The sequence below is a fragment of the Mustela lutreola genome, chromosome 5 (genome assembly GCF_030435805.1).
Source record: "Mustela lutreola isolate mMusLut2 chromosome 5, mMusLut2.pri, whole genome shotgun sequence".
NCBI classification, from domain to species: domain Eukaryota; kingdom Metazoa; phylum Chordata; class Mammalia; order Carnivora; family Mustelidae; genus Mustela; species Mustela lutreola.
Window position 1 is genome coordinate 34,148,637 of NC_081294.1, and position 25,734 is coordinate 34,174,370.

The 25,734-nt window shown below is 42.2% G+C and overlaps 1 protein-coding gene across 6 annotated transcripts in view; it reads left to right on the plus strand.

The window, feature by feature from the left end:
- The first annotated feature begins 421 nt into the window (after nucleotides 1–421).
- The window catches only part of ZNF131 (zinc finger protein 131), a 30,612-nt gene continuing 5,299 nt past the window's right edge, over nucleotides 422–25,734 (plus strand). Inside the window, exons 1-6 of one of the 6 annotated variants that reach the window (XM_059173912.1) lie at nucleotides 422–686; nucleotides 946–1,146; nucleotides 1,625–1,763; nucleotides 2,810–2,911; nucleotides 9,240–9,384; nucleotides 21,485–22,170. In XM_059173912.1, the coding sequence (XP_059029895.1) occupies nucleotides 1,640–1,763; nucleotides 2,810–2,911; nucleotides 9,240–9,384; nucleotides 21,485–22,170 (1,057 nt within the window). In that variant the 5' untranslated portion in view covers nucleotides 422–686; nucleotides 946–1,146; nucleotides 1,625–1,639. Of the gene's footprint in view, nucleotides 687–945; nucleotides 1,147–1,175; nucleotides 1,406–1,624; nucleotides 1,764–2,809; nucleotides 2,912–9,239; nucleotides 9,385–21,484; nucleotides 22,171–25,734 lie in introns of those variants that run through there. The other 5 variants (XM_059173911.1, XM_059173914.1, XM_059173910.1 and 2 more) reach the window with 5 other exon arrangements.

A 25,734-nucleotide genomic window follows, 5' to 3' on the forward strand; every position in this document is an offset into this window, starting at 1 on the left:
CAAAATACCTACCTCCTCTAGCCGACTAAGACTAGGAAGGCAGACACCACACACCCCTTGTTCACCACTTGATTTCCCAGTCCCCAGCACAGCGCTGGCTCTCAATACATGTCTGTTGAAATAATTACACTCCCTCCTGCACAGAGCCAGCCCTTTGAGTCTTCCTCTAATTCCCCACTCTATTTTCTTCAGAGAGAAGAAAGGCACCTCTGGACCCGTGATCCTCCAAGAGCATTTTCTGGTTTTCAGGTGAATGAGTGACTGACCCAGCCTAGCGAGGCTGATCGTTAAGTCCCCGGCCTCTTTAAGCGCGGGGGCGCTGGGAGTGGAGAGCTGGAGTACTACCATCGTGCGTAAATAATCCCAGCAGATCCAGGTCCGGAGCCCAGCGAACACGTGCTGCCGGCGGAGCGCGGAGAGGGCGGGCACCCGGGAGGAAGGTCCCAGGCGGCCTGAACGTGCTCGCGCCCGTGGCCGCCGCGGCGCGGCCGTCCGGGTCTCGGAGCGAGCGCACGTGCGCCGGCCAGACCCAGCGGAGGCAGCGTCCGGGCACCGGCGAGGAAATGGAGGGCGAGGCGCTGTTCAGAGCTAGGGAACAGTGTGGGCTGAGTTTCGCTCCGAGAAGGGAGAGCGAGGAAGGAGAAGCTCTGACGGCCGGAGAGGAGAAAGGGAGGATCGCGAGCTAGGTAAGGCGGGCCAACCTAAAGCTCGGGAGGAAAGGGGGGCGGGGCTGGAGGAGTCGCGGAATAAAAGCGCACCGGGAGCGAGTAGCGAGCTTATTCCGAAGTCGGGGTCGGAAGCGCTCACTCCCGGGGGCCCGCGGCGGGGGGGTGGAAAGGCGGTGGTTTCGGAACCCCGCCCCGGTACTGCCGGGCTCAGAGCTGACCCAGCGCCCCCCTTCTCCCCCCCCCCCACCCAGCCCTTGACCGGACTTCCTCCTTGCAGCGTTTGCGGCCGCGGCCTCACCCTCGGCCAGCGTCCAACCCCCCGGTTGACTCCGCCCGCTACTAGTCGGGCGGGTGGGGGTGGGGCCCGTTTCCTCAGTGGTGGACGCTGGGTCGGCGTCCGCGTCAGCCCGAGCCCAGCGCGTGACGCAGCACGTCGACGTAAGTGACGCGCAGACCCGGGCCGCTCCTCCCTCCCTGAGTGAGTGCCGGCCGGGTCGGGGCGGGGGAGAAGAGGGAGGGAGGGGGAGGGAGAGGCGACCCGGGAGTCGTTGTGGGCCGCGGGCCGGACCGGGTCTCTGGGCGGCGGGAGCCAGGGCCGGGCAGAAGGGCTTGGCGGGCCGTTAGGGACCGCCACGGCTGTCGGGTCCCTTCCTCTGCCGGACTTGCGCGCCCCGGTGCCCGGAGCCTCCGGCGCTCTGCCCACCCCGCTTCAGCTCGCGTCTCCCGACTCCAATTAGGTCAGGCTCGGAGTCCCGCGGCCGCGGCTCCGGCCCCCAACGCGCGGCGGCCACCCGGCTCGCCTTTCTTTCTTCCCTCGCCTTCCTCTCTTCTTGCTCCCCCTCCCCCCCCTTTCTTTTCACGTAGCTGGGATTTTGTTTTTTGTTGTTTTAGGCTTTAGGGGTTTTGTGCCTCAGCCTGAGCTCATGGGTGTACATTATCATGCTCCTCTTTTGTAGAGCAACCCGACGGCCATGGAGGCCGAAGAGACGATGGAATGCCTTCAGGAGTTCCCGGAACATCATAAAATGATCCTGGACCGATTGAATGAACAGCGAGAGCAGGATCGGTTTACTGACATCACCCTGATTGTCGACGGTGGGTAAAGTGGTGGGGCAGAGCAGCGAATTTGTGGCTTCCGTTCCTATCTCCCCTTCCCCCACCCTCCTTTTATCCCCCCCTTGTGTGGCCTGTGCCTATTGAGTGTGCGCTGGGACCTGGCGGAGACTTGCCAGTGCCCACTCACTGTAGACCATGTTGCAGAAGGCTGGTTGGCTGGTCATGCTTTCAACATAATCTTAGCTTCTTTGCCGCCTTGGTACGTTTTCCCATTGCACCCTTGAGTGCAAGATGATGGTGTTGGAAATAGGGAGAATATCTCTAAATTTTTGGTTTATAGCCTTCCATACAAAAGCTGCTTTGAGGAGACTTTCACAGCAATCATCTGGGAAGTGTTGATTCTTTATAGTTTCCCAGATGGTCTTGGAGGGAAAATGTGAGATTCCTTTGCAGCACTGGTACCCTCTTTGGGAAACCTCAATTCAAGTGGGGTCTTTACCAGTATTAGGAGTTGTCCTTATAATGGAGGCAAACACAGCTTGGGTATCTTTTCTATTTAGTGAAAATAGGAATCTCAAGGCAGGCTATTTATTATAGATCTGCTGTATTGTATGTAGGTTTACCGCTTCCAAATATTAGGCATTATTAACATGTTTAACAGAGCAAATACATCCAGCTTTATGCTTATTCTATGGCTTTTTCTTCTCTCTTTCCAAATGATGGATGTAACATTTTGGGTTGTGTTTATAATTAGGAGTTTTACATGAGTAGGATTTACTTTGGACTCTTTAAGTGGTAAGAAGCTCCGTACCTCTTTTAGTTTTGTAAACTGGCTTTTGTAAAACTGACTTAATAAAGTCTTTGAGGTAAAGATCTGGCTTCGTGTCTAATTAAAATTGAAGTTTGTCGAGATAGCTACTAAGAACATTCTGACTTTAGTTCAGTAATTTATATAGTATTATGATTATATTATGGAGAAAGGTCTGCCTTATATAATTTCCTACTTTGTTTTTTGGTTTTACTTTTGATTTTTGAATATATGTTATTCTCTTTTTTTTTTTTTTTTTCTTTTCTTTTTGATCTAGGACACCATTTTAAGGCCCACAAGGCTGTTTTGGCTGCTTGCAGTAAGTTCTTCTACAAATTCTTTCAGGAGTTTACTCAGGAACCTTTGGTGGAGATAGAAGGTAAATGCTTATTTTAAATACAATACTTAGCAAACATTATAATTGTTGAAGAAGTGTTAGTTAATTTAGCAAGATACCATGGGAAATAGGCATCAATGGTTCCTATTAGGTCGCTGGATAAATTGTTCTTTTGACACTTGAGAATTCTTAGTTTCAGTAAAGTGTTTGGTAAAATGATCCGTCAGGAAAAACTCTTACATTAGATGGTAGATGTTGGTCTCTTAAAGGAGTCTTTTCCACTTCTAAAACCAGTGGTCACTCTCTTTGGAAAATTTGTATTAAAAGTGAATCCCATCTTTGTTCAGTGGGCCAAAGTTTCAGACTGGTGGGGATACTGCAGGTTGCGGTAGAAGGTTCTTTATTAGCAAAGGTATATATGACACGCACAAAATAAAATGGGCTGCCATAATATGGAAGAGACTAGGAAAGATGAACTGAAGTAGCATTCAGAAGTTCTAGTGTTCAGAGTCTGGAATGGAAGGAATCATTCAGTAGATACTGCTTTAAAGTAGAAAATGGTTTTGGTACTTGCTTGATTTTTTATAATAATAGCTTCCCTAAGTGCCAGCAATAGTGCTTTGCGTTTGTGTGCCTTTTCTGAGATTTGCCGCAATTCTTTGAAATAAGTGGTATTATTTCCAATTTACACATCAGGGAACAGGCTATAAATTGTTAGTTGCTCAGTGTTGTCCAGCTAGCAAGGGATTCACTTGACGCTATTAATTACTATGCTTTTGGCTTATACTGCTACATTAGCTATCCCTCCCTATTGTTCAAAACTGTAGGAAATAAATAAGCTTGCCTACATAAATACAGAATTTTAGTTCTTTCAGTGTTCTTGGATTTGTATCTTTTTGACGGTGTATATATTCTTTGTTATGAGTGAGTTGCCTAGAAACGCTATTCCCTTGGGGAAATCTGGTGCCCTGGGGAGTAAAGAAAATGAAAAAGTTAAGCACGTTCCTCGCACGTTTTCTTTTGGGTACATTTCAGTTTATCTAACATTCTGGCTGATACATCCATAATCTTTTCATTATCTGTGATGGACAGAGCCACAGGCATAATGGAAATCCACAAAGCTTACTAAAGTGAGAATCTAGCTGCCTGTACAGTATTGGTTTCTATTACAGGGCAAGATTTCATCCATTCATTTACCTGAGGTACTGTGTGATGCCATGCAAGTTATTTTACTTCAGTTGCATATTTTGTTCCTCATCTGAAGAGGCCTTATTACTTTATAGGCTTGTAATGATTAATTGAAATAACATGCAGAGTGCTGAGCGTAGTGTTTGATACCTTGTCAAAGCTTTATAAATTGGGTCTGTTTGTCAAATTGAATACCTGTTATGTGTTGTGCACTGTAGTAGAATCAGGAAGTGAAGAACTGATGAATAAGATAGTCCTTGAAGAATTTGCAGATTTAATCACAGGTGACCAACAGGTATAGAAAGGAATACCAAAAGTGTCACAGAGACTTTTATAGTGGAGTGATGTAGCTGAGGAGAGAGAATGAATAGTTTGGTCTACCTTAGAGAGAGGAACAATTTTAAAAAGGAGTTGACTTAAGTTTTTTGTTTTTTTGTTCTTTGTTTTTTAAGATTATTTGTTTATTTGACAGAAAGGGAGAGCACAAATAGGGGGAGTGGCAGAGGGAGAAGCAGGAGATTCCATGGAGCAGGGAGCCCGATGTAGGGCTTGATCCCATGACTTGGGATCATGACCAGAGCCTAAGGCAGACGCCCAACCGACTGAGCCATCCAGGTTCCCCTGACTTCTGCTTTTTAGGCAGAATGTTAAACAGTCAAAAAATAAGTGGCCCTCGGTGAGGAGGGAGAAGGTGGTGGGGTTATGGACATTGGGGAGGTTATGTGCTATGGTGAGTGCTGTGAAGTGTGTAAACCTGGCGATTTACAGACCTGTACCCCTGGGGCTAATATTACATTTTATGTTTATTAAAAGAAAGATTAAAACAACAACAACAACAAGTGGCCCAGGCTAGAATATGCATTGCTTTTGGAGCAAAGAGTATATCTGGAGAAGTAGGATTTTCTCTTCTAGAGACTGATTACCTTGAGATTGTTTCTTGTGCCTTTTAGCGCCTCTGACCTACTATCTTCATTATATTATAGCACTTAGAAGCTTTATGGACAAATGAGAAAACAGAATGTAAGAACATTTCTGTTTTTGTTACTTGCCAGATTCAGGTTTAAAAAAATCGTTTTGGCTCAGTGTTTTCTTCAGCCATTAACTTTGGGATCACTGTACAACCTGTCTAGGTCACCTGGCTATAGAAAAAACCTGGCCATGTAATTCGAAAACCCAAGTTTCCTTTACTGTTGTCATTTGTATAAGCTTGGACATGTTGGCTAATGCTGCGCGCATATATATATATATATATATATATATATATATATTTTAATATATAGGATACGTCAAGTAATTTTGCATTATGTCATGGCATTTTGAATTTTATGATACTCTGCTATTAAAATCCTCTGAAGAAGACATTTTATTTTGTTTTGATTTGGGTTTGCTTTGTTTCTAGCAGGCAGTCAACCTGATTTAGGTTCAGACTGCCTTATGTGGACCGTGGATGTAATTCCAATTTTGTTTTCAAAACTTTTGTTGTGTTCAGGTCTCAGGTGTGCTCAGCATCTGGGTGGTAGTCAGCATCATAGTGCAGTATTCAACCCCTTTGCTGTGCTGCCTCAGCTCAGTTCTACACGAGTAGCTTGGTGGCTAGAGCAAAACTTATTATTTTTTTTTTTTTAAGATTTTATTTATTTATTTGACAGACAGAGATCACAAGTAGGCAGAGAGGCAGAGAGAGCGAGAGGAGGAAGCAGGCTCCCTGCTGAGCAGATATCCCAATGCGGGACTCGATCCTGAGCCGAAGGCAGAGGCTTAACCTACTGAGCCACCCAGGCGCCCCTAGAGCACAAGTTATTCACAGAGGACCTTTCTCTAGTTCCTTCTTCTGATTTCTGCACTTTACCTCCAAGGAGTAACTTTTCCTGATTGTCTGGCTAGAAAACTGGGGTTTTAGCTTCTGTGTGCTGTCATGTGCTTCTCACAGTGGGATCTGTTTCCTAGACAAAGCGGTGAGAGAAAAAAAAATTAAGATTTCTCTCCATGCTCTTCAGATCATAGTATGTTTCCTAGCTCTGTCAGAAAGAAAAACTTTCTCAAAGGATTAGTACCTGCTTGGTGGCCACCAGCCACCAGTGTGCAGCATCAGAACTGCAACTTGCTTTGAGGCAGAGCTGAGAGGAATTAAAACCAAGTATTTCCAGACCTGCATATACTCTCTATTCCCTTTTCTGGTTCTCTAGCCAGAAAGAGTTTCTTCTGCAGCTTTTTTGTCTGTTCCTGCTACCTAGGAGTGGGATTTGGGCTGTCTTCAAGTCAAGTTGGGATATGTGGGAGGAAAAATAAAATCCCAGGAAACTCACTGCTGTTCTTTGAGTTTTGATTTCTCTCCCCAGCCTGCTTGTTTCTGTTTGTCTTTCAGAATCCTTATCAAATGTATTTCAGAATACATTTGCTTTTTGTATTCTTCCCAGGACTTAGGATTGTAAGCGGTGGACAGGATGGAGTGTGGGGAGTGGATGAGTGTGCTTTCTTCCTCTTAGCTAGAATTGAAACCCCCATCTCTAAAATATGAATAATGACCTCACTCTATAGATCTAGAATGCTACCCTTTTTTGCTTCTTCCTAAGTGAAAAAAAGAAGATTCAGGTTAAGGTGTTCATATTAACAGTTTCTTTAGATACTCAGAAAAATTGTGTTCTCCTGCACACTTCTGTTATAAAAGGAGCAAAGGATTAATTAGTAAGTGGGCTGGGGTTTGAAAGTTACCAGACTAATCCTGATGGGGAATAGTGTCTTCATAATTGCATCTGTTACCATGTCACTTACCTGGGCAGGTGTTACCAGTTTAGTTCATGTTAGCTGATCAGGTCAGTGATTTATTCCTAGAACTAATGTTGGACTGACAACTTAAGAAGCACCTAAGATTCTTATTTTAAAAAAAAAAAAAAAAAAAAAAAAATGTTGCCTGTCCCACTTTTGATTCTGGAGATCAGGGACCCATCCTTTTATTAAGTCTACAATGATTCTGATGAACCAAAATTGGGAAATAAGTCTACAGTTCCTTATTCAAATCCTTGGAGGCTAGATGTTTCTTGAAATTACAAGTTTTTTAAAGATAATGCAGTCTGTGTAATGTGATATTTCCAGTGGGGTCTAGGGTGACATCCTATAACCAAATAGTATTTTGGAAGAGTAGCATATTAATATTTACTCTTAGTGGGATAAAGACCATAAAAAGCCCCGTGTCAGTTCAAATCAAATTTTGCTTCCGAATTTATGGGAAAACTTGGGTTTGGAGGACTTAAGAGATTTGGAGGACTTTGGAATTACAAGTAAGAGATTATGAGCCTGGGGCGCCTGGATGGCTCTGGGTTGAAGCCTCTGCCTTCAGCTCAGGTCATGATCCCAGGGTCCTGGGATCGAGCCCCACATCAGGCTCTCTGCTGCCTGGCCCTTTGCCTACTTGTGATCTCTGTCTGTCAAATAAATAAAATCTTAAAAAAAAGAGATTATGAGCCTGCAGTGAATGAAGTCATAGGTATTCAAACTCTTCTAAGCCTGAATGTTTCCTGCTGTCATCTTATATAAATTTTTTTTTTTTTTTTAAGTGTATAAATCTTTATTTTGGACTTAGGAGTTGGGCCATCTGGGGTTGATTCTAGTTTTCATCACTCAATTAACTTGCCAAAGTCACAGTTATTAATTTCTGTGCCTCAGTTTTTCTATCTGTAAAATGGAGGTTACAATAGAGTTCTCTATAGGATTGTTGTGAGGATTGAGTTAGTAATTATGAGGTGTTTGGAGTTGTGCTTGGTATTTGTAGTATTATGTGTGTGTGTTTCATTAAAAATCAAAACCTCATTCCACTTAAAAATTTACACATGTTTTTAAAATGGACTTTTGTTGTACTTTTAAATATTTGGTTAAAACTCCTTAAAAAAATTTAGTTACTCTCTTATAATAAAGAATAACATGGTCAAAAGAATAACCAGGAAAAAAAAAAAAAAGATGTAGGAGACTCAAAAGTAACCTTCAAAGAATCCAGTTATTTTAGTTTGCTTATTCAGGTATATAAAGTCATAGGAAGAACATAAAAGTATTTTTATATTTGGAGTTGTGTATATTGTATGCAGTTTGGACATGGGCATTTTTTAGTGTGAAAATTCTGTGTTAAAAGTAGTTTTCTTTTGGAACACCTGTCTGGCTCAGATGGTGCAGCATGTGACTCTTCATATCAGGGTTGGAGGTTCAAACCCCAAGTTGGGTGTAGAGATTACTTAAAAGTCAAATAAACTAGTTTTCTCTTTGTTTCAGTAGATTTTTGTAGCCTTGAAATAATAATATATAGCATTGAAGAGCACAAAGAAATAGAGTATCTTTTGGGCCAACATTTAAACCTAAAACTTGTAAAGAAAAGTTGGAATTATGGAAGCTTAATTTTGAAAGTGACTTTAGCTCTTATTCATTCCTACTTTGTGTCTCTGCATTTTAGGGAGCATTGTGTTAGATACTGTGAGGTGAGTGTACAAAGACAAAAATCATTTCCCTCTAGCTTAGAGTCAAGAGGTGCCCATGAGTTGTAATTGTCAGAACAAGTACAGAGTTCACCTGAGGGGTGGGAGAAGGGCAGACCATTAAATTTTCATTTAGTATGTGGCATTAGAATTGGGCCTTCAAGGCTGGTAGGATTTGTACAAAGATGAAGTGATTAAGCATTCAGGAAGGATGGTAAGTGTTCATAAAGACAAGGAAGTTTTAGAAGTGAAGGGTTTGAAGATCAGTATATAGTATGGGATTTATAGAATTTAAAATTTGGAAGGAAAGATAGTGGTAAATAGAAAAATAATGTGAAATACCTTGAAATAAAGGCAGAGTGGTATGGAACTTTATTTGCTGAACTGTGGAAAGCTCTTGAAGATTCGGAGCTGAGTTGATTCAGAGATCCTTGCAGTAAAGTACCATGTCTGACCTGTAATAGCCCATTCATATATTTGAGTAGATAGGTAGGTCATAAGGGACTTAGAAATCTTTGGGAAAGATCTTAAAGCACTTTGGTAGTTATTGCTGGAACTTGGTACGGTCTTACCATCTTGGTACCATTAATGAAAATTCCACCAGGAAATGTTCCAAAATTCAGATACTGATCAGGTTTTGAACACTGTGCTTTTTTTTCTTTACTAATGTGAGCATTTGAATCAATGTGAGTACATGCTAATGGACATCTCTTTTTCTACAGGTGTTAGTAAAATGGCCTTCCGTCATTTAATTGAGTTCACATATACAGCAAAATTAATGATACAAGGAGAAGAAGAAGCCAATGATGTATGGAAAGCAGCAGAGTTCCTACAAATGCTAGAAGCTATCAAAGCCCTTGAAGTCAGGTAATTACTTTCTTAGTGACACAATTATACTCAGTTGTGTACACCTTTTTAGTCAAGATTTTATTATATGTTATGTCATAAACAACTGATGTTTTAAAATAAGGACTATTTAAGGGTCTGTAAAATTCTGGATACTGATTGCTCTTTCTCTCACACTTGATTTCTTGTCCTTATGTAAAAACTGCTAAGGTTAACTAAAGTAGCATGTTTTGTGTCTAATGAGGAGGACTAGGCAGCATTTAAGGAGTTATCTGGGTCCCTGTAAACTGTTCCGTTGGATTTGAGTTATTAATTGCATGACGCCTTACTCTAAAAAGGGTTTGGCTTACCAAGATTAAGTTAATACTGTTTAAAAATAAGTGAGGAAATGGATGAAGATTAATAGACGAGATGGGGGCGATAATCAGTGAAGTTAGAAATATGGTAGCCAGTACACCTGCCGTTTATGTCTGTATACTTGCTAGATGGGCTAAATCTCACTCTGAACTCTAAAGCACCTAGTGCAAAGAGAAAGGAAAGAAAAACCCTAAGTTACATTATGCATGGTTATGAGAGCAAACCGTTGCTTAGAAGCAATTCCTGGTATTCAGACAGAAAATTTCTCATAGAGAGTATGTATTAAGTGATACATTAAATGATACAACGAATAAAGACTTCCAACATCTTTCATAATGAATATTGGCACCGTAATATAGTGACTAAGAACAAGAGTTCTCGACTCTGGTAACCTGGGTGATATCCTAGCTCTACCACTGTGTGACCTTTATGAAGTTACTCGACCTGTCAGCAGCTTGACTTCCTCATCTGTCAAATGGGGATAATAGTCCTTTCTATATAGGATTATTTGTGAGGGTTAAATGAATTAATGCATCTAAAGTACGTAGCATGGTATCTGGCATATAGTATTCAAAATTGAACTGGTCTTGGGGCGCCTGGGTGGCTCAGTGGGTTGGGGCCTCTGCCTTCGGCTCGGGTCGTGACCTCAGGGTCCTGGGATCGAGCCCCGCATCGGGCTCTCTGCTCAGCGGGGAGCCTGCTTCCTCCCCTCCTCTCTCTGCCTGCCTCTCTGCCTACTTGTGATCTCTATCTGTCAGGTAAATAAATAAAATCTTAAAAAAAAAAAAAAAATTGAACTGGTCTTACAATTTTATATCTCCTGGCTCTGTTTCTTATGACCTTAGTGTAGTCATTGGCATAACACTAAAGTGCAGTTTGGTGAACTCAATTAGAAACGGGGCAACATGATTTAGTCCAGCTCACTGGTGTGGTTCAGTCAAAAGATGTAATTTAGAATAATTCTAAGAAATAATTGAACTGTAATCATCCATAAATACCATTTGTCCATTTTAATTAGTTTGGTGACAGAATTCAAGATTAATCCAAGAGCTTGGTGTGTATGTATTCTCTGATGCCTAGAGCCTGGCACATAGGAGGTGTGTGGTACACATTTGTGAATGGACGGATGGGTGCATGCTGATTAAAACCGGATCAGCACTCTCCTGTAGGGAGAGCTGAGGCATGCTCAACAAAATTGAGGTGTGTTGAGGATATATATCTGATGATGCCATACTTTTTCAAAATGCAAGTAAAGGGAATGCAGTATGGATGGGGCAACATCAGATTTGTGGTTAAATTCTGGATGAGAACCTTTTGGAAAAATGTTTTATCCGTGTGGTCCCTTTGCTCAAAGTAGTGAGTAGTATCTCATTGTGGGGAAGGTCCTTACAGCAGAGCAGTGGAACATATTCTGACAGTACCCTAGGTTGGATTTGGGAGGGTTAGAAATTGAGTTCATGTGTATAGTCATTGGGAGATGAAGGTAAGAACAGCTGGGCACAGCTGTTTTCCCAGGCCTGCCTATTTAGAACCTTTTAGAAGATTTATTATCATAAGAGTGGGATCCTTACAGTAATTAAAACCATAAGTAAATGCTTTCAATATAAATACAGTTACATGTTGAATTGTTTAACCAGTTCTGCATGCAGTAGACTCAAGAGTTCTTTACAAACAGGAAGACAGCAGCTTTATGTATTGGCAGTTTATAATAATGCAATTTAGAAATAAAAGTTAATTTAGTTGTGGTTAAATTGACTGATTAAGGCAACTGTGTATTGAGATTATTATATAATGTTTTGCAGATTCAAAAGGTGAATTAGGTGCTCTGCTCACATTCGCAGTATGCAAGTATTTTTGGAATATAGTGTCATCTTTTTGAATGACACTGACGAAAGTATGAGGACCTTATTTTGCTTTGCTGGAGTTGCATTATTGTTTGTTTGAAGCTGTGTAGGACAGAGTTCTTGATAATTTGTTAGGAAGCAGCAGTTGCCTTATAGATTTTTCTTCTCCAGCCTGTTGGTGTAATTTACATGTAAAACAGTTCACCAGATTAATACCGCGTTTGAATTTTGGCAGTTGTATACAGTGGTGTAATCCCTACCATAATCAAGACACAGGAACATTTCCATCATCCCAGGTTTTCTCATGACTCTTTAGTCAGCCCTCATCCCCAGCCTCAGTTATTCACTCATTTGGTCTTGATCACTGTAGTTGTATTTTATTTAGAATATCATATAAATGGAGTGTAGTTTTTTGTTGGACTTTTTTCACTTAGCGTTATGTTTTAGAGGTTTGTCAGTGTTGTGGATATTAGTATTTTGTTCTCTTTAATTACCAAGTGGTATTCAATTGTATGGCTGTACCACCTGTTGATGGTGTTTCCGCCTATTACAAATAAAGTGGCTATTCTTTTCATTTCTCAGTAAGTATCTAGGAGTGGAATAGCTGGGTTGTATAGTAGGTATATTTAATTTTTTTTAAGCAACTGCTAAACTGTTTTCCAAATTGTTGTGCCATTTTACATTCCAACTTGTAGTGTTTGAGAGTTCCCGTTGCTCCACAGCCTTGCTAATTCTTGGTATGATCAGGCCTTTTCATTTTACTGTGCTAGTAGGTATATAGTGGTTTTAATTTGCATTTCCTTACAACTAATGATGAAAATTATTTCATGTGCTTTTTTGCCGTATGTTTATCTTGTTTGGCAAGGTGTCTGTTCAGATCTTTTGCCCATTTTTAAATTGGGTTATTGTTAAGAACTGTGAAGGGTCTGAGATTTTATCCTATTCGCAAGCTATAAATTGGCCTGCCAGTTTTTTGGGATGCTGGCAGAAGACATGAGACTCCTGAGCCAGAGAGAAGGGCCTTCATTTCTCTTATAGGATAAGGAGCAGCATGAACTCCATGCTTATACCATTTTTTCTTGCCCTTCTCAGTGCCCCCCCCCCCAAATCCCTTAGGGGTGACAGTAGTGGCCTAGGTGTGTGTATTCACAGTGGTTTACATCACATTTGAGGAACACCTGGCTTTAGGAAACCAAAGTTTTTTTATAATGAGGTGCAAGCAAACCTGCCTAGAGGGGCCATATCTTCATTATACTGGGCAATAATTGAAACTGTGCTCCACTTGAGCAGATAAGCATTCTCTTCTAAGGCTATTTGCTGTGGAGGCAACCTTGAAAAGATCCAGAAGAAAAGGTGTCTTTGTTTACAAGACTTGCAGAAACATGAGGGGTCCATGGAGAGTTATCTTCCAACAATATCCTTGTTCCTACATTATTTTAGCTTCTGGTAAATTTTTCCAGGAGTATACTACTCTGTGACCCCTCTGATTAATCTGGTCAGTAGGGACTGGTCCTAATCCATTCAGTTTTTTTTTTCACACTGGATTTAATTAAGGCAGCTGTCAACAGAACTTGAAGCAACAGGATGTGGTCACCCTGCAGCACTGAGCTTAACCATCCACTCACTCCCCTGAGGTCCTGGACTCAACCAACTTAGAAAGCCAGGTAGCTTTTATCTTTAGTCTTTGTGTTGACTTTTCCACTTAGCGGTAAGCATTAATCCAAGTATAGCAAGATCTTTTTGCACTTGATAGTCTCTGCATTGGCCCACTGGGAGAAAGTCTAGGGCAATTCTATCATCCATAATAACCCTAACCAGTGATTTGAGGCTTACGTGAATGACTTCCAGGGCCCAAGTGGTGTCATTGATCACATAGGCTTAAGTCAGACACAAATTTTGTGTCACCTTTTTAATTGGATGATTCCCATTGTAGGGAAAATTACCCAAGGAGCACATGTAAATAACAAGTCAGTTATTCTTCCAGGAAACTCCCCAAGTACCCAAAAGTTGCCCTGTTTTTGGAGAGATCATCACTTCTATCATCTGAGAACTACACTGATCTGTTAGTGGTGTTTCCTTAAAAGCTAGATGATCTCTTCTGCCCACCCCTGAAGCACAAGTCATCATACTTTTGGTGAGGGAAGTTAGTACCTGGCTCTAATACAAGAAGTATGTTCCCTAGGGCATATAGGTGAATTGGAAAGAAAGTGTTGTTTACAATGGTTTGTGCCCCAGAATAGGACCATCATCATTCCTGGGGCAGAAGCCTCAAATGTGGCTTCCCCCTTTCCCGGATTGAACCTGGTCATTGATTTTTTTTGGAGGGATTGTCTGAAGGCAGTCAGTTCAAACCATTCTTTGACTTATGCACCTGAATGCCACTTGAGTGGTAACTATCCACCTCATGAACTGAACCTCAGTTTTGGGAGTAGCAGTGGGGCAATATGGAACATGTAGGAACTTGGCCATTCCCTGCTGTTTCCAAAAGACTTCTGGGTATAGTTAAGGGAAGTGATCATCAAATCATGGTCAGAGTCATTGGGCAAGGGAGAGTAGATCTAGCAGTTGATTTAAAGTTGCTTATAACAGCCGGGTAGAGGTGCATCAGTGCATTTTCCTACAGAGGAAGGCCATAGGGGCAGTTCTAAAGGACAAAGACCATTAATACCTTCCTCCCTCATACCTCTTGAGTCTAAGATTTTTCTCTTGCAGGTTTCAGGGTTGTTGCTCTCCCTTCACCTCCATAGAACCACTGTGTCCCATTCTAGTAGCTGTAACTTCACCCCTTTTCCAGTTATCCCCTCCTCTTACCCAGACGTTTCATCCAGAATGGTCAGGGACACAAAGGCATTTTCATAAAACTTTAAAGACCCATTATCTCTTCCATTTTGACTCAAAGGGGCCAGTCTTTTCTCTTTTTTTTTTGAAGATTTTATTTATTTGAGAGAGAGCAGGCAAGTGAGCATGAGCCCAGGGGTGGTGTTGAGGGGGAGGGAGGGGAACAAGCAGACTCTGCACTGGATCCCAGGACCCTGGGATCATGACCTGAGCTGAAGGCAGAGGCTTTAACCCACTGAGCCACCCAGGTGCCCCAAGTTTGAATCTTCTAAGACCAGTTTTTTTAAAAAATTACTTATTTTTTAAATTTTTTTTATTAATATGTAATGTATTGTTAGCCTCAGGGGTACAGGTCTGTGAATCACCAGGTTTACACTTCACAGCACATACCTTCCCCAGTGTCCATAACCCAACCCTTTCCCTACCCCCTCCCCCTGGCAACCCTCAGTTTTGTGAGATTGAGTCTCATACGGTTTGTCTCCCTCCTGATCCCCTCTTATTTCATTTATTCCTTCCCTACCCCTCAAGGCCCCCACATTGCCTCGCAGCTTCCTCATATCAGGGAGATAATATGATAATTGCTAAGACCACTTTTGACTGGACTGTCACCTGGAAGAAACACCAGCCAGGCTTTGACAGGATTGCCATTGCAAGGGAAAGAAGAGGATTGTGTCTAAGAATGGTTAAGGCAGAATTCAAAATTTCCAATTAAGTTTCTATAACTTCCTACCCATTTTGTCTTGATCATTATCCAGGAAACAGCTGAGAAGAGATGGTCCCTTTTTGGGAATGGCTGAGTTCGATGACCAAACTGCCTTACTCAGATTTTTGGACAAAGAGGAGATAAGGGAAGTAGAGTCAGAAATCTTCCGAAGTCTGTGTTGAAGGAGGCTTTTGTAATGCTCTATATTATCTATATCTGGATGGTAGGGAGCTTGCAGGGTTCATCACTACTTTGACCGTCAGCCAATTATTGAGTGGCTTTAGGCACAGAATGATCAGACTGCAGATGATCCAGACAGCTGAACACACGACACAGATTAGTTTCAAGGGCACAGTGGTGTGGCCAGAACCAGCAGATCAGTCTGGAAAAGCGGCAGTATAACCTTAAAAAGGTTCAGCAGTGGTGAGACTGTACTGATAGCCCTGGGATGGGGTCAGAGGTCCAGTCTAGTCAGTCTTCAAGAACGGTCAGACAATGCCCTGGGCAATGTAGCCTTCTTCACAAGATAAATAGGCCAGCATTTGGTGGGTGTCACAAGTTGGCATCCAGTGGCAACTTCTCTGTCAGAAGCATGGGTCCTTTACTTTATGCTCTCTGTGATGGTGGCTATGTCAGCATGTTCAGAATAATACTGGGTCTAGGGGGTAAGTGATGGAAGTCTAGGCAATGCAGTCTTGATCAGCACCTTCATTCTTGTTCGTATCATTAGAGAACAGGCCCTTACCATGGGCATGTGAATTAGGGATGCAAATAGTTTGCTTAGTAACTGCTGTTGTGGTCCTGAGGATAGATGTCTTAATCTGCCAAGATTTCCAGCTCTTCCAAATAGCTAGTCATTGACAGCAGCCCAGGAGTCAATAAAATACAATATGGTTCATTGTGGAGAATGTTTCCCAGGGCCATGAAGAAAGCTTTTGAGTTCTGCCTTCTGAGCTCAGCGACCACATCCACTTTTGTGTAGTTGGTGCTAAAGCTGAGCATTTGCAGCAGTCCAGAGAACACCTTCAGTCTTGAGTTTAGCCAAAGCATCAGTGAATCAAAGACCTCATAAATTTAGTGGCTTCTTTGGGCAACAGAGTTGGGGGAACTTCCATTTTTTTTCATGTAAAGTCAAGAGATCAACTGCTTTCTTGAGTGTCTTTTTTTTTTTTTTTTTAAGATTGATTTATTTTAGAGCAAGTGAGCAAGTGGTGGGGAGGGGCAGAGGGAGAAGAGAGAATCTTAAGGAGACTTCCCGCTGAGCAGGGAGTCCTACTCCCACCATCCCTCGACCCTGAGATCATGACTTGTGCCAAAACCAAGAGTCAGACCCTCAATCATCTGAGCCACACATGTACTCCTTGAGTGTCTTATTTCTGTTTGAGAAGTGAGACTTGGTGGGTATGTTTCACCTTGCTAGTCATGAAGTCTTAGTTGATGCATTCCCAATGGCAGGCAGTATCAGGCTGGAGAGCCTCGAAGCCTGAATGGGTTTCAACAAGAGCCCAACAGCAAGCTAATCCTTTTATTTTCAAAGGGATTGTACCTTGTAGATGTGGCAGGTATAAAACCCGAGGTACAAAACCCAAGGTACACCCTGTGGGTGGAGTCTGGCTCCCTTTGCCAGAAGCTCTAACCTGCAAAAGAATCCATATCAAAGAGTTCTAGTTCAAACGGGCTGTTAAGAGTAGTAGGGCCCCCAAAATGGAGACTGTGCCAGTTTGATGGGTAACTTCCAGAGCAACCTTTTGGTTTGAGCACCACTTAAAAGATCCCGACTTGGGGGCGTCTGGGTGGCTCAGTGGGTTAAAGCCTCTGCCTTCGGCTCAGGTCATGATCCCAGGGTCCTGGGATCGAGCCCCGCATCGGGTTCTCTGCTCAGCAGGGAGCCTGCTTCCTCCTCTCTCTCTCTCTCTCTCTCTGCCTGCCTCTCTGCCTACTTGTGATCTCTGCCTGTCAAATAAATAAATAAAATCTTAAAAAAAAAAAAAAAAAAAAAAAAAAGATCCCGACTTGAAGATTAGCTGATACAAAGAAGAAAGTAGAATGCCCAGGAGAGGTACCTGCTGTCTCTAATGTCCAAATAACAATCCTTATTTTCAGTAGGGAGAGAGAGGAGGTAAAAAAAACATAGTTTTTCTTTTATTGCTGGAGGAATTGAGTATTGTGAATCTACTGGACTTAGTCCCAAGAAACTCGACTTGATGAGCAAGCCTCTGAATTTTATTGAGGGTTCATCAACACTTGTTCATGGAGGTGTGCTGACATTGTGGTCGGGACCTTTGAGACAGACTTTTAGCTTGCCAGTCAGCAGGACATCAGTATAGTATAAACTTCAGACCTCACAAGATAGAGACACTCATGTTAAACCTGACCAGCTACTGGTGCCATCTGTCAGGGGGTTTCTTACAGTAGCTCTTCTCTACCTGTGGCTCTTTCCATTTGGGACAATCCAGTTCTGATACCTACAGAATTGGGCAGTGTAAATGCCATAGCAGTTCCTGCTGTACATTCAGATTTAGCAACAACAGTATGTACTGTCAGCTTCCACCTGCAGGGTTAAGACAGGCTCCCTTTCCTGTTGTGAACCTTGCCCAAACTCCATGGGTTGAATGGAAGGTCTTCTTTTCCCCATGGTAGAATGGTGAGTTGTCCTGAATCTAACAGAGCCATGAAAGTTTGAGTCTCTCCCATTCCTGGGTTTCCCTCTGCATCCTTGGATTGGGTATATGGTGTCTTCACTATACCCTTGGGGACAGGGAGACCTTGGCTCTACCCCTAGTTATCTTCCTCCAAGCAGATGAAGTCAAGGTATGGGGGGGCGGGGAGAGACAGAGAGAGAAAGTGACTCCATGCCAGTAAGCAAGGCATATTTACTTTTGATTTCAAGCAGATGAGAGCTGCATGTGGTTTGACTAAGCAAATTTCAAGTGTTTTCGGCCCATCAAAAGCCCTCTGTTGGCCAGCAAGATCATCATTACTGATGCCGTCTATTTCCTTTTGGGGAATCCCTTGATTCAGCTGCCTTGTCCACATTGCTTTTATTTTATTTTAATTCTTATTTATTTTTTTAAAAAGATTTTTATTTATTTATTTATTTGACAGACACAGATCACAAGTAGACAAGAGAGGCAGGCAGAGAGAGGAAGAAGCAGGCTCCCTGCCGAGCAGAGAACCTGGTGCGGGGCTCGATCCCAGGATCCCGGGATCATGACCTGAGCCGAAGGCAGAGTCTTTAACCCACTGAGCCACCCAGGCGCCCCTCCACATTGCTTTTAAATTGGGGCCATAAGATTTTTTTAAGATGTATTTATTTATTTGAGAGAAGGAACACAAGCACACGAGCAAGGGGAAGGGCAGAGGGAAAGGGAGAGAATGTTGACAGAGTCCCGTCTGAGTGTGGAGCCCAGCATGGGGCTCCATCTTAGGACTCTGAGATCATAACCTGAGTGGAAATCAAGAGGTAGTTGCTTAACCCACTATGCCACCCAGGGACCCTGTGGCCATAAGATTTACATGCCTTTTGGCAGACTCAGATGACTTACACACTGGTGGCTTTTTAAAAAAGAGTGTACCTTTGCTGCCCTTTTGTCACGATAACAACTCTTATGTTTTTACCTAGTTTAACATTAAGGTTGGGATTTTCAGGAGGCCTGATCACAAGAATTTATATTGTTTTGGATTCTTTCCTCATTCTCTAGTGACTCATCTTCATCAGCATTATAAACCCAATTGGCAGGAAGATTTACTAGTCAGTGCCTCACCACAGGAGTTTGTCTCAAAGAAATCTCCCCAAGAGCACTGTAGCACCCTTGTGACAGCCAGGACAGTACTGCGGGGGAAAAACTCCCGAGACCTTTTACAGTCCTCTCCACGTAGATATAAGGAGGACAAGACAACACTGCAGGAGAGGCTGAGCCCTGTGATGGCCCAGGTTGCCATTCTTCTTGATCTTTCTTCTTTTTTTTTTAAAGATTTTATTTATTTGACAGAGCACAACCAAGGGAAGCGGTAGGGGGCCTGTTGTGGGGCTCAATCCCAGAACCCTGGGATTGTGATCTCAGCTGAAGACAGAGGCTTAACCAACTGAGCCACCCAGGCCCACGCCCCCTCATCTTTCACGTGGACTAGGCGAAGTTCTAATGACTCATTTCTGTTAGTAGCAGTTGCAAGTGTCCCTCCTGTAACCCTTAGTTTTGGTAACTTATTTGTAATGGGGCAGGGCCTTCTGTCTCTACCCCTGCCCCCCCGTGAATCTCAGTTGTTTTGATGAGTTAGACTTAAGGCTGACCACCAGACTGGCAGGGAAGTCCTCCCCTCAACCCTGGGAGAGTTTGCAACACCAGGGAACTGTTCTAGCAGCTGTCCTGGAACTTACTGCCAGCTACTAATCCTGCAACTTCCAGTTTTTCCTCATTATAGGTGTTTCAGTTTTCTGAGGCTGCCATAACAAAGTACCATAAACTGGGACCCAAAAATGTCTTGTCTCACAGTTCTGGAGGCTAGAAATCCTAAATTACAGTGTTAGCTGGGCATTGCTGCCTCAGAAGCCTCTAGGGGAGGATCCTTCCTTGCCTCTCCCACCTTTTGCCAGCCCCAGGTGTTCCTTGGCTTGTGGCAGCATGACTCCAATTTTGGCCTCCATCGTCATTCACATTGCTGTCCTCTGTCTCTCTCCTGTTGTGTGCGTGTGTCCAAATGTACCTATTCTTATAAAGACAGAGCTGTATTAGAGTAGGCCTCACTCTAATGACCAATTTTCTTAACTTAGTTACATGTTCAAAGACTGATATCCAAATAAGGTTACATTCACAGGTGTTAGGGGTCAAGACTTCAGCATATCTTTGAAGGACACAGTTTAACTCCTACAGTAGGCAGTTAAGTGGAAGACCATGCATTGCCTAGTTGACCATACAGTTTGGTCAGCATTTTTGCTGCCAGCTCCAGTGGACTTCCTCACATCCTATTATTTGTTTTGTGGGGCCTCATCCTTTGTCCTCCAGAAAACCTTGTCTTTTTTGGCATCCTGTCCTTGTTGCCAAAACCTGGCAAGGAGTGTGGCAGATCTGAGATGTTTACCCTATTTGAAGGCAACAAGTTATCCTTCATAGTTTCACGGATGCTGATAAAAGATATTTGTTAAGTCAGAAAGATTTTACTTTTTGCACAGTAAGGAGCACGAGTTTTATATTTGTGCCAGTTTTCCCTTTTCCCCCAGAGGGGTGACATAGAGTGGCCCAGGTGAATGCAGTGCGTCTAGTTGGTTTACATCACAGCTGAAGCATCTCCAGAGTAGGAATCCCACATCTTAGATGATGGACTGCAAGCAAAGCTGCCCAACTGTTGCCCAGAGGGAGCCATACTCTCTGTCTTTCCAGATTGCTGGCTGTACTGCAGACAGCCTTGAAGAGAATGCCGAAGAAGAGCTGTCAGTGCAGGAGATGTGCAGGAGCATGAGACTCATGGATAATTGTCTCCCAGTAGTTGTCTTCTCTTATTTAGGGTATTGGATTGTGAGAAAACTTTTTATACTGTCTGTACAGACCTTTGACAGATAAATGTGTGCACGTGTTTTGTCCAGGTCTGTGGCTTGATTTTTGTTTTGTTTTGTTTTGTTTGCGGCCTACCGTTTTGTTAACTTTTTTTTTTTTTTTTTGGTCAGAGAGAGTGAGCACAGGCAGACATAGTGGCAGGCAGAGGCAGAGGGAGAAGCAGGCTTCCTGCTGAGCAAGGAGCCCGATGTTGGACTCGATCCCAGGATGCTGGGATTATGACCTGAGCCAAAGGCAGCAGCTCAACCAACTGAGCCACTCAGGTGTCCCCGTTTTGTTAACTATTTCAAAGGACAAAGGACAAAAATCTATCAATTTTTGCCATTAGGTCTTCTGCTTTTTGCGTACTATTTAAGAAATCTTTCAGTAACCCAATTTTACAAAGATTTTCTCCTGCCTTTCTCTTGACGTTTTAGTTCTTACGTTAAAGTTTGTTATCCATTTTGAAATAATTTGAGTGTGTGATTGAAGAGTGATAGTTGAAGTTTATTTTCTCCATGTAAAGACCAGTTGTTCCAGCACCACTGTTAAAAGTTCTTTCCTCCATTAAATGACCTTGGAACCTTTATTTTTCAAAAATCAATTGAACAAGTGGGTCTGTTTCTGGACTTGACTCTGTTCCATTATCTTCATGTCTGTCACCAGTATTGTGTCTTAACTTATTGTAGCTTCACAGTAAGTCTTGAAATTAGGTTATATAAGTCTTCCGATTTTGTTTTTTGCCTCTCCGTATAAACTTTTCTATGAACTTATCAATTTCTTCCCAGAGCCTGCTAGGATTTCCATTGACCTTACGGATTTTTAAATCCATACATTATGTGTTTCAGGAACAAAGAAAACTCCGCTCCATTAGAGGAAAATACCACAGGAAAAAGTGAGGCAAAAAAAAGAAAGATTGCAGAAACTTCAAATGTTATCACTGAATCATTGCCCTCTGCAGAATCAGAACCTGTTGAAATTGAGGTGGAGATTGCCGAAGGCACAATCGAAGTGGAAGATGAAGGCATCGAAACGTTGGAGGAAGTGGCTTCTGCCAAGCAGTCCATAAAGTACATTCAGAGCACAGGGTCCTCTGATGATTCCGCCCTGGCACTGTTGGCAGATATTACCAGCAAGTACCGGCAAGGTGATAGAAAAGGGCAGATAAAAGAAGAAGATGGTTGTGCATCTGACCCCACAAGCAAACAGGTAGAAGGTATTGAAATTGTGGAACTTCAGCTGTCACATGTGAAGGACTTGTTCCATTGTGAGAAATGTAACCGTTCATTTAAATTGTTTTACCATTTTAAGGAACACATGAAATCACACTCCACTGAGAGTTTCAAGTGTGAAATATGCAATAAAAGGTATCTTCGGGAGAGCGCATGGAAACAGCACCTCAACTGTTACCACCTCGAAGAAGGTGGAGTCAGTAAGAAGCAAAGAACTGGGAAAAAAATTCACATATGTCAATACTGTGAGAAACAGTTTGACCACTTTGGACATTTTAAAGAGCATCTTCGAAAACATACAGGTAACTAGCAAATCCTTATGTTAAAAGTGCATATTTCCACATTCACTGCAAGTCTGAGCGTCTAATTCTTTTTTTTATTTTAATAACAGCAGCCATCTCCTGTATTTTCTAATATGCAGGCTGAGCTCACATTGTTCTTCTGATACTAGTTTATTGAAATAGTCCTACTTTAAAAGCAAAAATCATAACAATTTTGGAAAGTAGTTGTTACTCTTAACGCCTTGCCAATTTTTGTATTTTTAAAGAAATACACAAAGCAGTTTGTGATTATTTACTAAGGATCATAAATTATGAAGTCCTAATTATATGGAATCTTCACTGTTACTGTTTTTTACATTTCCCGTCTCTCGTTTATACATTACATAGATCTGTACACTTAGGAACAATCCCTGGCATGTTTATACCTTTGCGTACATTTGGTCACCTGTACCAAGGTGGTAGCTAGGTAGGCAGTATATGTTCATCTTCCCACACCTCTTCAAGAGCACCCAGTGTCAGGACTGATGGGCAGCCAGGAGATGAGAAAGGTAAAGTCTTTTACTTCCCTCCTCCTGGAAGCCCTCTCAGGCATGCAGAAGCAATCCCAGGGATGCCCACTGTGGGCCTCTGGTCCTTAGAGTTCTGCATCCATCCCCTATGCCTCTTTTCCCCTCCTTCAGAGTTTCTGTCTTTCCACCTCTCAAGCATTCTTTGTTAAGTCTCCTGTGTCACACACAGGAGCTACTAGCTATGACTTGAATCGTGTGTGGGGGGAGAGCAGTGGATATGGTGTGCTAAGTGTCAGACTCTAGATACTTGTCCCCAAGTTCTGTGTGGTGGCTAAAGCTGTTTAGACTGTTTAATACAGTGAATACAACATAGGTATTCCATACCATTCAGAGTCTTTGTCTTTGCTGGAGTTTGGAAAATTTCGAAGAAATTTTGTCCTAGATCCTTTGCTGTCCTTAGTTCCTCTCTGCATACTGCTTGAAATTGAGGAAAGAGGTAGATTCAGATAAATGTGGTATGGTATCCCTCACTTTAAATGGTTGGTATCAATACTCAGGGACTGAATAAATGTCAGTATCAATATTCAGTGGTTACATGAAACAGAATCTCATACTTAAGTCTTCATATGGATTTAAAAAGCTTCCGGATACTAGTTTGCGTAACTAATAGGCATTTATCTTTTGGGAAAATGCTATCTGATTTTCAATCATAAAGGAATATTTATATTAGGAATTATATATTTAGAAATTGCCTGTAGTAATAGTTTTTGGTCCTTAAATACCCATCTGTTTTAATGTAACTTAGTTTTGCAAAACACTTGCTATACCAGCAGCACATTAAATTAGTAAATAAATGTTACTTGGTAACTAGTATCCTTTGATAAGGGCTTTCAGTATCCCAACAGGTATCAGTCACTTTTATCTTCTAGTAATGTAAAAGTAGAAGCAATTTTCTCTTTACCCAAAACATTACCTGGAGACTTACCTATTGAAAAACAGGCAACACAGGGGCGCCTGGGTGGCTCAGTGGGTTAAACCTCTGCCTTCGGCTCAGGTCATGATCCCAGGGTCCTGGGATTGAGCCCCACCTCCGGCTCTCTGCTCAGCAGGGGGCCTGCTTCCCTCTCTCTCTGCCTGCCTCTCTGTCTACTTGTGATCTCTGTCTGTCAAATCAACAAATAAAATCTTTTAAAAAAAAAAAGAAAGAAAAACAGGCAACACAGATTATTTTAGAAGTTTTAAAATATGCTTTCCACATCCTATCCTTTGTATTTTGGATTAAACAGCAGAATGTAGAGCTAAAGCGTATTATGTTGTATGTCTTTATCTTTATAATTATGTGAGATAACTAAAGTAGTTGTTACAAAATATAGAACTAGATGTCCATTGGGAAAACAGTTCAACACATAAAGCAAGCTGAACTTTTGTTGGCATTTAACCTCAATTAACTGTACTAGTAATGAGTAACAAGATAGTTGCAGATATGATCAGTGACTTGAATTCAAGAGGAGCATAAGTAAATAGTTGTAAATTGTGCTTATGTTAATAAAGAATGGATCATTTCTTGCTTATAGCAATCCCAGTGTAAAGATAAGGAAACAATCCCATTCCTGTTTCCTATCCTCAAAATATACATAAATCCCCCTCAGTTTCATATTTTGCATACTTTTATTAGTTTAGTGGTTTGGTTTTTTCAGTAGTCTTAAAGCATACAATATGGTCTATAGCTTGATTTGCAAAAAAAAATTTTTTTAAAGATTTTATTTATTTATTTGACCTCAAGAGAGATACAGTGAGAGCAGGAACACAAGCTGGGGGAGTGGGAGGAAAAAAAGCAGGCTTCCTGCTTAATGGAGACGCTTAATGACTGAGTCATCCAGGTGCCCCTGATTTGCAAAGTTTTGGTGGTTACTTGTCTTCTGAATTATTTTGTTTCCATTTGGAAAATAGTAATGCCAACCTACTTGGTCATGGAGATAAATGTTAGAGTCCCTGCCTTCAAAGAGCTTACCCTTATGTTGGGGGAGACAAGCAGACAGCGTTACACGTGACAGGCTAAGGGCTGGTAGAAGGCAGCACGCTGTCTTATGGGAATGCCTGCCTGGGCTGTTTGTTTATGATGGATGAGACAGGGTTGGTTTCCTGGAGCATTCACCCTGTAATGACTCCCAAAGGAAAAGGAGTTAGCCAGGAGATGGGCATTCCAGGCACAAGAAATGAAGCATGCACAGGTACAGAGGAAAGAGAGCCGTGTGTTTGGAGCACTGCTGATAGGTTATTACAGCTGGAGGATTGGGTCCAAGTGAAGGAATGACAGGAGATGTAGCTGGAAGAGTTAGGAAGGCTGACCAGGTGGCACACACTTAGGCATCGTGGACAAAGGCAGGGGAGAAAAAGTGATGGAAGATGAAGCCAAGATCATAGAGTTATTTTCATAAATGCCGTAAATGAATTTGGATTTTATGTTGAAAGACTGAGTCATTTAAAGAAGTTTAAACCAGGATTAGATTTTATGTTTGAGAGTGATGACTTGACAGGATAGATTGGAGTGGGGTTAAACCTTCAAGGTGTAAGCTGTTGGAACGTTTAATCAAAAATGAAGAGTGGAGTAAAGGCAGTGATAGTGGAAGAGGGTTAGAGATGTGAATAACATTAAGTAGGCAGAATCAACAGGATTTGGTGACCAGTGAAATATGGGAATAAATCCCAGCTTTCTGGTTTGGGTGCCTTACAGGATTGGAGGTTAATTAACTTAGAAAAATACAGAAGGGTAAGCACTTTAGGGTGGGCGGTACCAGACATATTGATGGATTTCCTGTGGAACACCTAGTATGAGAGAGAACCTGAAGAAGAGAACCATGTCTTCAAATGTTACCTGTTTCCCAGAGAGGACATATGGAATTATAGAAAGAATGTGGGTCTGGAAATCAGAATTAGATTCCAGCTCTAGTTCTGACATTTGCCAGAATGATGAACTTGACTGATCACTTTATCTTTGGGCCTCTTTCCTCATCTGTGTAAATATGGGTAATGATACCTACTTTACAGGGAAATGGCAAGTAAAATAATACGGTAA